This window comes from Narcine bancroftii, chromosome 2 (genome assembly GCF_036971445.1).
Source record: "Narcine bancroftii isolate sNarBan1 chromosome 2, sNarBan1.hap1, whole genome shotgun sequence".
Taxonomy (NCBI): domain Eukaryota; kingdom Metazoa; phylum Chordata; class Chondrichthyes; order Torpediniformes; family Narcinidae; genus Narcine; species Narcine bancroftii.
Window position 1 is genome coordinate 197210663 of NC_091470.1, and position 12295 is coordinate 197222957.

Sequence of the window (12295 nt, forward strand, 5' to 3'; positions counted from 1 at the left end):
TCTGATCAGTCAGCGTTTCAAGTCAGGACCCTTTATCGAGACTAAAGTAAAAAGGGGAGGATGTTACATGTATAAAGGGGAAAGAAAGTGGAAAAGGCCAAAGAGTGATATGGCATTGGACAACAGGTAGGGAGACCCCTCTCACACCTCCACCTCTCTCTAATACAGTACATTTCCCTGCACCTGAAATGCTTGGGACCAGACGCTATTATTTGGGTTTTTTCTGATGATCTGAACAAACCAAAAAACAGAACAGTAGCATCAGCCATCGCCGGTCCCCAACACCTCCCTACCTCTGCCAGCGGGACTAAAGTCCCCACTCCTGCTCGGGAGGCCACTCTCCTTGATGACGCCGGGACTGCTTGCCGTTGGGAAACAGCGGCATGCAGCTTGTAAACCAAGTACAGCGGAGGGTTAAAAAAGAAAAGGAAAGGTAGGTGGGGAGGGGGGGGGGAAATGATGACAATTGGCATTCATGCCCTTTGGTTTAAGGGCCGACTCTTGGACCTAAATTCTCCCCATGAGCTCCCCTGACCTGCCAACTTCCTCCAGTCGCTCACTGTTGGCTCGAGATTCCAGCCTGCTTCTCTGAGCCGACATCCAGTCTGAGCCAGTCTTCCTGGCTGGTTCTGAGCTCTGTCGTTACCAAACTGGCACCAACAGAGCTCCAAAGCCACACATGGGCAAGTCGGGTGAGACATTTTAAAAACGTGACATCATGTTGCCGTGAACAAAAAGTTCAATTTTTGAATTTTTTCGGTATTCAGAACTTCGGAAACATGCTGTGCCCACCTCTTCCGAGCTTCTTTCCCCCTTCATAAATGTAACATCACTTCCCCTTTTTCATTTTAGTCGGGATAATGGTTGGGGGGGGGGGGGGGGGAGGTTCCAGTTTCCTCCTACCGTTCGGGGATGTAGATTAATTGGGTGTAAATGGGCAACACGAGCTCATGAAGCGAAAGGGCCTGTTGTGTATACATTTAAAAATTAAAGAATTAACCCATCATTTTCTTGGGCCAGTTTAGGACCACGGCCCTGCCCGTGCCTCAATGGCACAGGAGATCACCCCTGCCAGACCCTTCATTCACCCGCAGGGCAAGGCCAGTCTTTATTGCCTCTCCCCAAGAGCACGCGGAACAGCTGAGCGTCGAACTCAATGCCTTCAGGAGCTATGCGTGGGCCCTGACTGGGGAAGGCCAGTAGATTTATGTTTGAAGGGCATCAGCACATTGGATGGATGCCTCGCTTGACCAGCAACCGCAACGTCGCTGACCTGTTAGGGAGGCTCTTAAACAAAAAGAGCCTGCTCCACCATTCCAGGGAGTACGGTGAGCGTGGCGTTGTTGCTGTGCCAGCCACCCAGTTCGAATCTGGCACTGTCTGTACGTTCTCCCCGAGTTTCCTCCAAGTGCCTCCCGCTCTCTCAAGATATGCCGTGGGGAAGGGGGGGGGGGGGGGAGATTAGGTGTCATTGGGCAGCACAGGCTCGTGGGCCGGGAGGACCTGAAAGACTAAATACATTCCCCATGAAGGGTTTTGACGTGAAACGTCAACTGTCCATTAATTTCCACAGATGCTGGATGACCTGCTGAGATACTCCAGCACTTTAACCATTTACGATGTTGCACGGGACGATACTCGAACCTTTAAAAAAATCATCAGGGGAGGGGTGGTCATCCAAAACAAAGAACCTAAAATTCTTACCTAGGCGACAGGGTCTCAACACCGCCGCCATCTTCGACACAATCCCGTGTTTGCCCCGTTAGTTACTTGCGAAGTCTCAGAACTCCTCCGCGAGGTCCAACCGGCCAGACCGACTGTTCTGTACAGGCCAGTTATAGGAGCTGCCACTAGTTTATTTCGGAATATCCAAATAAAATTTAAACCTTTAAATGATTATTTGTTATTAAAATGTTGTGATTTGGCTTTTAACGGTATTCACTGGTCAGCGGCAAGTGCCAGATTTTGGGGGGTGGGGGGTCGAGCCATCTTAAACAAAGGGTATCGCTCAAAACCAACATTTTAGGTGAAAATTCCGGGGTCGTCCTATGCACAGTATATACAGTGGCTGTTTCGTCTGGCTGTATACAAACAGTCAGATGATAAAACACTTGAACTTTTGTTGCTTGGACATTGGGGTTGGTCAAATCAATAACCCGGGGAAGGAACTTGTACTTCATTGGTGTTACGTCGGTCTCCACGCTCACCGAGAGGCGCTTAGCGTAGGGAAATAAAAACATGAAGAAAAGGTGACTAATGTGTACAGAAGTCAGAGGAAAAACTCTACAATCTTGCTTTTCCATTTGCAGGCATTCCAGTGGCTCTGCAGAGGTGGCAAAAGGATTGCTTCACAGAGTGTTGGAGCTCATCTTGTAAAGTTTTTTTAAAAAAAATAGTTCTTTCCACAAAGTTCCTCATTGGAGGTACAAACATGAAACATCAGGATGCGAGAGTTTGTAGTGTCTGGGTCACTTTGTGGGGGGGGGGGGGGGGGTGTGATCCAGGTTGTGGTGGGGATGGAGGGGATCCAACATCTTCTAGCACAGGTGTCCATGCTGGCTCAGAGCTCCGAGGCGTGGTTGTGAATGGCCCAGTGCTCCTCCCTCTCACCCTCTTTCTCGCCTCCTTCGCCGGGCTCCTCCGCCCTCCTCTCTTTCCCCGCGGCGGCATCCACGTCACCCTTGCGGCCCGTCCACACTTCGGTGAGGCAGTCTGGAAGCAGAGGCAAGGAGGGACGCTTGAATGGTGGAGGGAAAGAGATGCCTGCGGGCCCACGTCTGGGAAGTGAACCCTAATCGCCCCCTTCCCCAACTCCTCCAGCTGCCCCACCCACCCAAAACATAGCTGGATGATGCTGGGGTCGAGAGCAACACACGAATGTGCCAGAGAAACTCAGCGGATCACATAGCATCGATGGGAAGGAAAGGGTGACCAATGTTTCATGTCTGGGCCCTATATCTATGACCTTACCTGTTGGCCTGTGCTCCTCCTCCTGTCCCTTCTTCCCACCCTCTCCTCCACCTGTCCCTTCCTCCCTCCCCACCCCTTCCTCCCTCCTCTCCTGCCCCCACCTTTTTATCTGGACACCTACCTGCTTTTGCTTGTACCTGATGAAGGGCCCATGCCCAACACATTGGTTGCCCTTTACTTCCTAGGGATGGTGTGTGATCTGCTGAGTTTCTCCAGCACATTTGGCAATTCTATCCAAAATGTGCGCACGTTTACCTTTGGGGTGAAACCAGCAGACACAGTTTGAGGGCATTGCTCCTGGATTGTCACAGAGCCAGACAGCACGATAATAGGTCATTTGCCCCACAGAGTCCACACTGGCCATAAGCAAAGCTGGAGGCAGGAGTACGTGCGATTTCCTGCCGTAACCATAAATCCTCTCCTGACAGAGAGAGTTTCAGTGAACTCTCACCATCAGGGGAGGGTAAATGATTACGGCAGGAACACGACAACACCTAGACCCTTTGGCCCTTCTAGTCTGTGCCTCACCGTCAGGAGAGGATAAATGGTGACAAACGAAGTATACTTGCTTGCTGCAGACACACAGGTGTGTGACATGCAGTACAATCCAACTGGCCAAAATAGATTGGAAAGGGACTAAGTCGGGAAGAGGGCAGAGCAGCAATGGATGAAGTTTCTGGAAGAAGTCAGGAAGGAGCAGATACATAGCAAAAAAAAACATATTCAAATGGAAAAATGTCACAAATGTGGCTGACAAAGCCAGTCTCAAAGCAAAAGAGAGGGCATACAAGGAGGTAGAGGATTGGGAAGTTTAAAAAAAAAATTGCAGAAGCTAATTTCTTCCGCCAGAGGGGAATCAGAGGAATTTGTTGCCACAGGCAGTTGTGGAGGCCAGGTCATTGGGCGTTCTTTAAGGTTCTTGATTAGCCGGGACATCAAAGTTCATGGGAAGAAGGCCGGGCAGTGGGGCCGTGAGGAAATGGATCAGCTCATGGCAGAGCACACTCTATGGGCTGAATGGCCTATTTTAATTCCATGTCACGGCCTTAACATGAACTGTAAATATAAAAGGATACATATTCACAAATTCAATTAGTGTCAATGAAAAAGGATGTTTGACTAGAACCATAGATCACACAGACCTTTTGGCCCCTCTAGCCCCAACCCTAACCCTAACTAATCTAATGAAAGTAAAGAGAGGAGGTGGGGGTGATTAGCGGGCTGACGGCCCAGTGCCGACGCATTTGCAAAGCATTCTGGGATTTGTAGTATTAGCTGTGCATGCACTATACTGGCGCGGCAGCCAGCGGGCCAGCTCTAGTACATATTTGATATGATCTTGTGGGCCAAGTATAACTATACCACGGACCAAATTTGGCCCCGGGCCTGAGTTTGACATGTGTGCCCCAAATAATCCCCATAAACTTTTCCCCTTTCACCCTTAACTCACGTCTTCTGGTTTGTAGTAAACATAATGCTGGAGAAACAGTATATTTTATGTAGCGAAGATAAAGATACACGACCAACGTTTTGGGCTTGAGCCCTTCGTCAAGGGGTCATCCCACACACAGCATCTTTCAGCTGCTCCCGTTGGGGAAAAGGTACAGGAGGATCAGAGCCAGCACCACTGGGTTGAGGAACAGCTTTTTTCCCATGGGCCGTGAGAATGCTGAACCGCTCGCACTAACCGTCTGAGACTCTCGTATTCATGAAACAATATTTATTTATTTGTATAGATGAATACTTGTCCTGCATGTGTATTGTTTGTCCGTATATGTGTTATCACGGACAAATTGCTCCTGTGTCTTCGTGTGAGCTTGCAGGCACCTCAGATTGAAGAGAAAGCCATCCGTGAGCTCACACCAAGACACAAGAACAACTTGTCCGTGAACTACTCTTTGCAGATGATGCCGCTTCAGTTGCCCATTCAGAGCCAGCTCTCCAGCACATGACGTCCTGTTTTGTGGAAACTGCCAAAATGTTTGGCCTGGAAGTCAGCCTGAAGAAAACTGAGGTCCTCCATCAGCCAGCTCCCCACCATGACCACCAGCCCCCCCACATCTCCATCGGGCACACTGAACTCAAAACGGTCAACCAGTTTACCTACCTCGGCTGCACCATTTCATCTGATGCAAGGATTGACAAAGAGATAGACAACAGACTCGCCAAGGCAAATAGCGCCTTTGGAAGACTACACAAAAGAGTCTGGAAAAACAACCACCTGAAGAAACACACAAAGGTCAGCGTGTACAGAACCGTTGTCATACCCACGCTCCTGTTCGGCTCCGAATCATGGGTCCTCTACCGGCATCACCTATGGCTCCTAGAACGCTTCCATCAGCACTGTCTCCGCTCCATCCTCAACATTCATTGGAATAACTTCATCACCAACATCGAAGTACTCGAGCTGGCAGAGTCCGCAAGCATTGAATCCATGCTGCTGAAGACCCAACTGCGCTGGGTGGGTCATGTCTCCAGAATGGAGGACCATCGCCTTCCCAAGATCGTGTTCTATGGCGAGCTCTCCACTGGCCACTGAGACAGAGGTGCACCAAAGAAGAGGTACAAGGACTGCTTAAAGAAATCTCTTGGTGCCTGCCACATTGACCACCGCCAGTGGGCTGATCTCGCCTCCAACCGTGCACCTTGGCGCCTCACAGTTTGTCGGGCAGCAACCTCCTATGAAGAAGACCGCAGAGCCCACCTCACTGACAAAAGACAAAGGAGGAAAAACCTAACACCCAACCCCAACCAACCAATTTTCCCTTGCAACCGCTGCAACCGTGCCTGCCTGTCCCGCATCGGACGTCAGTCACCAACGTGGACATACCCCTCCATAAATCTTCATCCGCGAAGCCAAGCCAAAGAAAGAAAGAAATATGTGTTATGTCTGGTTGTGTGCCTGCGTGCTTTGCACAGAGGACCTGAGAACGCTGTTTCATCAGGTTGTACTTGGATAATCAGGTAACAATAAAATCAACTTTACACTGTGTGACCTGCTGAGTTTCTCCAGCATTGTTTTTACTTCAATCCGGATGTCTGCAAACTTGCTTGTTTTCCGTGGTTTGCATCTCACCTAACCTCAGTGGAAAAAGCCTACTTTCATTTATTCTATCTCTACCCATCTTATCTCTACCCATCTTATCTCTACCCATCTTATCTCTACCCATCTATCTTTACCCATCTATCTTTACCCATCTATCTCTACCCATCTTATCTTATCTCTACCCACAGTGATCAAATCCCTCATTCTTCAGCACACCAGGGAATTAACCTTTCCCTGAAACTCAGCTCATCAAGTCCAGGCAACATCTGAGTAAATCTTTGTGCTCTTTCAGTCTTGATATCCCTCCAAGTAGAGCTGGCTGGTGTGTGCTGGAGCAGTGTTTTGGTCAGTAAGGAGAGCTTCAAGAGCCTGATCTCTGCTGGAAGAAAGCTACACCAATCCCACTTTGTTTACTGCTTGCTACCTTGTTCTAGAGCAGGGGTCTCCAAAGTGCTCGATATCGACCCCTGGGACTATCCAAAGGGTCAATAATGCCGGGTTTCGCCAGGGGTGGTGCTGGGGGAGGGGTCATTTGAAGTTTTGCAGAGGAAAACTGGCAGATCAACAGAAAATAGTGCTTATGGGAGTAATGGCCAACCTCTCGCGAGAGTGGGCCTTGGTGGCTGCCATGTTGGATTTGGCCTCAGCCTTTGAAAGAGTTGAGTGAATGAGAGTGTGGATGAAAGATGTATGTGTTCTTTGTACCTTTGGTAACGTCAATCAGTGCCATGATTCCATGTCTGGGGAGGGGGGTTGATGATCCAAAAAGTTTGGGAACCCCTGTTCTTGAGATTAATGTTTTGATCAACCATTCTCAATGGGGGACCCTCTGGTAAGAAAAATGCCTCGTTTTCTTTTCACCTCACAGAAAATAAAAAATTATTTATGTAGTCGGTAGGCATGGCAGAAACCAAAACTTGACTGCTTCACAGAGGGCCCAAACATTTTGAGCAGTGGTGGGGTGTTCATAGACTGGTTATTCAGTTTAAACTCAACATATACCGCTTATCCTGATGCCCATTCAGAAGGTGGTGGGGAGGGTGGGTCCTCTCCTTGAACCAATGCCATCTTTCTGGATAGGGGTTCCTGCAGTGCTGATTGGATGGGGGTTTAGACCCCAATAATGGTGAAGGATCAGCGATGAAAAATGGTGGGAGGAAACTGGAGCACCCGGGGAACGCCCATGCAGACATGGGGAGAACATACAAACTCCTTGCAGACAGTGTGGGATTCAAACCCCTGTCCTGATCACTGGCATTCCAACAGCGCTGCGTTATCCACTATGCCAACCGTGCCGCTCTGGAAATATACGGGAGTTGTAGGTTAAATGGGGTCCTTGGGTGGCACGGGCTCGTGGGCCAGAAAGGCCTGTTACCATGCTGTGTGTCTACATTTATAATTTATAGATCACCAGACTGACCTTGATCACCCTTTCCCAGGACGTGGGTCACACATAGAAACCTCTCCAGCTCCAGGTCCTGGTGGTGAAAGTACCAGTCCTCCACGACGTCCTCATACTCTTCCAACATGTTCTCGCACTGAAAGTGATAAGGTGGAATCAGGTTCAAGTTTATTATCATCTGACTCTGCACGTACAACCTGACAAAACAGCGACTCTCCAGACCACAGTACACACAATACAGAATCAGAATTTATTGCCACAAAGGGGGAGGTGGGGGGGGGGGCGAAATTTACTGTTTGGCAATAGCATTACAAGTGCAAAAATTGCTATAAATTACAGTAAAAAAAGAACTGCATTAGTGCAAAAGAAGAGAAAAAGTGAGGTGACATAAAAATCACATATGTAATTAAAATTATCATGGTTATAGGACACCCTTCATCAATCTTACACTCTGCAGGAAGCTATTTCCCAGCCTGGCAGTCCTGACTTTGATGCTCCTGTACCTCCTTCCTGATGGCATTGTGTGTGGAAAAGGTCATCCCTTGAGCCCTCTTTAAACAGTAAATGTTGTCTATCAAAGAAAGGGAGACCCCAGTGATCTTCTCGGCCATTTTGATGATCCTTTGAGGTATTGACTTCCAGTCTGATGCTTTACAGCTCCCGTCCCACACAATGATGCAGTCAGACAGGATGCTCTCAATTGTGTTCCTGCAAAAGGTTGTCAAGATGGGATCAGCAGCTTTGCCCTCCTCAGCCTCCTTAGGACGTGTAGGTGCTCCTGGGCCTTCCTGATGAATGAGGAGAGGTTGCGAGTCCAGGATATGCATACCAAGGAACTTTGTGCTCTCCACTCTCTCTACAATGGAACTGTTGTTGTGTTGTGATCGATCTTCATCCTCCTGAAGTCCACAACCTTCTCCTGTGTCTTCTTCACGTCGAGTGGTCATACTCCCACCAATGCCAGGTAAAACAGGAGTGCAGACAGTCACGAGACTGGATCGGAAGCGAGAGTTCACATTGAGTAGACTAAATATGCTTGCAGCAACCCTGTCATTCCCCGTAACCCATTGACTGTACGGCATACCCCTGCAGTAACCCTGTTCTCACTTTATTCCCCATAACCCACTGACTGGACGACATACCCCTGCAGCAACCCTGTCCTCACCTTATTTCCCCATAACCCATTGAGTAGAATGCATATCTCTTGGGGAACCCCATCCTTGTGGATACAGAGAGTTTGCAGAGAGATATAGTTAGGTTCAGTGAGTGGGCAAGGGTCTGATAGATGGAGTACAATGTTGGTAAATGTGAGGTTACCTGGTTTGGAAAGAAAAATGGAAAATTAGATTATTATTTAAATGGCAAGTGATTGCAGCATGTGGCCATGCAGAAGGACTTGCGAGCACTTGTGCGTGAATCGCAAAAAGTTGGTTTGCAGGTGCAGGAGGCTATCGAGAAGGCGAATGGAATGTTGGCCTTTATTGCTGGAGGGAATTTAGGAGTAGGGAAGTCATGCTGCAACTTTACAAGGTCCTGGTGAGGCCACATCTGGAGCACTGCATGCAGTTCAGGTCTCCTTACTTGAGGAAGGATATACAGGCTTTGGAGAAGGTGCAGAGGAGGTTCACCAGGTTGATTCCAGGGCTATGAGGAGATTGAGTCATTTGGGACTGCACTCGCTGGAATTTAAAAGAATGACAGATCATAGATATGTATAAAATTATGAAAGATTGAGGTGGGTAAGTTGTTCCTATGGGTGGGGGAGATTATCACTAGAGGACATAGCCTCAAGATTCACAGTAGGAAGGGGAGTCACGTGATGGAGTAGTGGCCGGACGGTGAACTCCAGCCCTCTCAAGAAAAGTCGGAAAAAATAAAGGAAAACACAAAGGCACAAAAATAAAAATTAAAGTGAGTATAAAGGTGGAAAGAAGATGGCGACGAAAAAAGAAAAATCGAAAACAACGGTAAGAAGAGAGGAAGAAAAGACAACGGAAGAAGAAGGAGAAGGCCTTACCTGTTCGAAGAGGCCCGCGGTGGAGAGAGAAACCTGCTCCCTCAGGTCGGTAGAAAGTGGACTACAAAAATGGCTCGCTGAGCCGAGTAAAAGTGCGCAACCGCGCATGCAAAAAAACACACCGACGGGAGGGGTGACCAGCTGGGGAGTCGATCTCCACAGCCGGCAACGACAGCTGCAGAACACCTGCAGCAAGAGGAGAACATAGAAGACAACGAAAACAAGAAAGAAGAGAAGAAAAGGGCAACAAAGAAACAACAGATGGCCAACCCAGAGGAAGAAGAAGAGGAAGAGGAAGAGTACAGTGAAATAGAAGAAGAAGGGAAAGGCAAGATAAAGGATATACTTTCTCTTATTAAAGAATACATGGAGTCATTTAAAGAATGGCAAGCGCAAGAATTTAATGATTTAAGAAGAATAATAAACAATACAGAAGAGAAAATGAATAAAATAGATATGACCTTATCAGAAATGGGAGAAAGAATGGACAAGGTGCAAGAACGAGAAGCAGCAGTAGAAATGGATTACCTATGATAGATTTGACTTATTTATCTCTTCCTGCGGATCGTATGATTGCTTTTCTTACACTAATGGCTAGAAGATCTATACTATTAAATTGGAAAGAGGTAAATCCTCCCACTGTTTTCCAATGGTTTACCCAAACTATACCATGTTTAAATTTAGAGAAAATTAGAAACTCTGTCTATGAATTCCCTTCTAAGTTTGAGTTAACCTGGCGACCATTTATTCAATATTTTCATTTGTGGTGAGTTGATCTGGCTCTGTTTTCTTTCTATGATTATGTATGATAATTGGGCTGTAAGATGAGATCGGAGTGATCAGCGTGGTTTAGCTATATCTGTAGGTTTTTTTTTAAAGTTTTTTAAAAGTTTTTTTTAATTCAGATTTGTTTTTTCTTCTTTTTTGGGGTTTTTTTCTCTTTTTTCATATATTGTTATTAATTATATCTTTTTAGAGATAGTTCACATCCTAAACTGATCAAAAAAATTTTTTTTTTATGATATATTTTTATTCTGTAATATTATTGTTTAATATCTCTGTATTAATTCATTACTTACTATGTATTTTTTTATATCTCTTTGAACTGTATGTGTTTATAAATTATAATAATAATAAAAAGATTGAAAAAAAAAGAAAAGAAATGGAGGGAGAGGACTTAAAAAAGAAATTAGAGGAATCTAATAAAAAAGTTAAAGAGACACAAGAGCTGTTAGCTCAGAAAATAGATATAATGGAAAATTATAACAGAAGAAATAACATAAAGATAGTGGGCCTTAAGGAAGATGAAGAAGGCAAGAATATGAGAGAGTTTATAAAAGATTGGATCCCCAGGATCCTAGGATGTCCAGAACTACAGCAAGAAATGGAAATAGAAAGGGCACATAGAGCATTAGCCTTTAAACCACAACCACAACAAAAGCCAAGATCTATTTTAGTAAAATTCCTAAGATATACTACAAGAGAAAAGGTACTGGAGAAAACAATGGAAAAAGTAAGAGAGGACAACAAGCCACTGGAGTACAAAGGGCGAAAAATCTTCATTTATCCAGATATAAGTTTTGAACTCCTGAAGAAAAGAAAGGAGTTCAATACAGCAAAGGCGATTTTATGGAAGAAAGGGTATAAATTTATACTAAAGCATCCAGCGGTATTGAAAATATTTATTCCAGGACAGCAAAACAGACTATTCTCGGATCCAGAGGAAGCACGAAAATTTGCAGAATAATTACAAAATAGACTGAGAGATGAAGACGTGTAACGAGAGTACAAAAGACTGCGAACTAAAAAGACACATAAGTTTTGAACTCCTGAAGAAGAGGAAGGAGTTCAATACAGCGAAAACGATCTTATGGAAAAAAACTATTCTCGGATCCAGAGGAAGCAAGGAAATTTGCAGAACAACTACAAAACAAGCAGAGAGATGAAGACATTAAATAAGAGTAAAAATGACACGATTTATATGTATGTGGGTAAAGAGGTATATGTGTGTATATGTATAGTGTGCATACATGAATGTATCCGTATTTAGAGGAAAATATAGAGAGTATAGACAAGAATTAATAAGGGAAGGAAATGGAATAGAGGGAATAAGGAGGGAATTAAAAGAGTGACCTTTGTTACATATGAAAAGTGAAATCTTTTCGGGGGGGGCTGGGTGGGGAGGAGTTACGGTCACTGCAAAATCAGCTGACGCTTGCGAGTGAATTCGCAAATCCAAATGGAGAGGGGAGATGTGGTTGTCCGACAAGGGATAAAGGACAACTCAGGAAGGGAAGGGGAGATTGGGGCTAAAGAAGTTTTAAATAAGAGAATAAGGAAAATGTTTGATGTTTTAGGAATGTTGTCTTATAAAGGGTTCAAAACAAGAAAACAGAAATGGATAAGAAGGAAAGGTAATGATGGAGAAACGGAAAGGGAAGATAAACAAAGTATAAAATGGCTACGTTGAACTATATGACTTTAAATATTAATGGAATACATAACCAAATTAAAAGGAAGAAACTGCTAAATTTACTGAAAAAAGAAAAAATTGATATAGCATTTGTGCAAGAAACACACTTAACTGAATTGGAGCACAAGAAATTAAAGAGAGATTGGGTAGGACACGTAACAGCAGCATCGTATAATTCAAAAGCAAGAGGAGTAGCTATATTAATTAGTAAAAATGTGCCATTTAAAATAGAAGAGGAAATAATAGATCCAGCAGGGAGATATGTAATGATAAAATGTCAGATATATTCGGAGTTTTGGAATCTACTCAATGTATATTTACCTAACGAAGAAGATCAAAAGTTTATGCAAGATATCTTTTTGAAGATAGCAGATACGCAAGGGAACA

The 12295-nt window shown here is 45.3% G+C and overlaps 2 protein-coding genes across 2 annotated transcripts in view; one reads left to right on the plus strand and one right to left on the minus strand.

Moving 5' to 3' along the window:
- Nucleotides 1-1906: 1906 nt before the first annotated feature.
- cnpy4 (canopy FGF signaling regulator 4) lies at nt 1907-7575 on the minus strand. The gene is made up of 2 exons (XM_069919953.1): nt 7437-7575; nt 1907-2712 (listed from the first exon to the last, which is right to left on the minus strand). The coding sequence occupies exons 1-2, from the start codon at nt 7543-7545 to the stop codon at nt 2561-2563; spliced, it is 261 nt and encodes an 86-aa protein (XP_069776054.1). The 5' UTR covers nt 7546-7575; the 3' UTR covers nt 1907-2560.
- A 1227-nt stretch (nt 7576-8802) lies between these two features.
- The window catches only part of LOC138753052 (transcription initiation factor TFIID subunit 6-like), a 13618-nt gene continuing 10125 nt past the window's right edge, over nt 8803-12295 (plus strand). The window contains exon 1 of the mRNA XM_069915644.1: nt 8803-8954. Coding sequence (XP_069771745.1) covers nt 8803-8954 — 152 coding nt within the window. The remainder of the gene's footprint in view (nt 8955-12295) is intronic.

What these genes read in the sequence shown, in the direction of transcription:
- cnpy4 (XM_069919953.1), bottom strand. Translation starts at nt 7,545, where the DNA reads ATGTTGGAAGAGTATGAGGACGTCGTGGAGGACTGGTACTTTCACCAC. An exon ending in CCTGGGAAAGGGTGATCAAG is followed by an intron (nt 2,713 to 7,436) that starts GTCAGTCTGGTG and finishes CTCTGCTTCCAG; the next exon opens with ACTGCCTCACCGAAGTGTGG.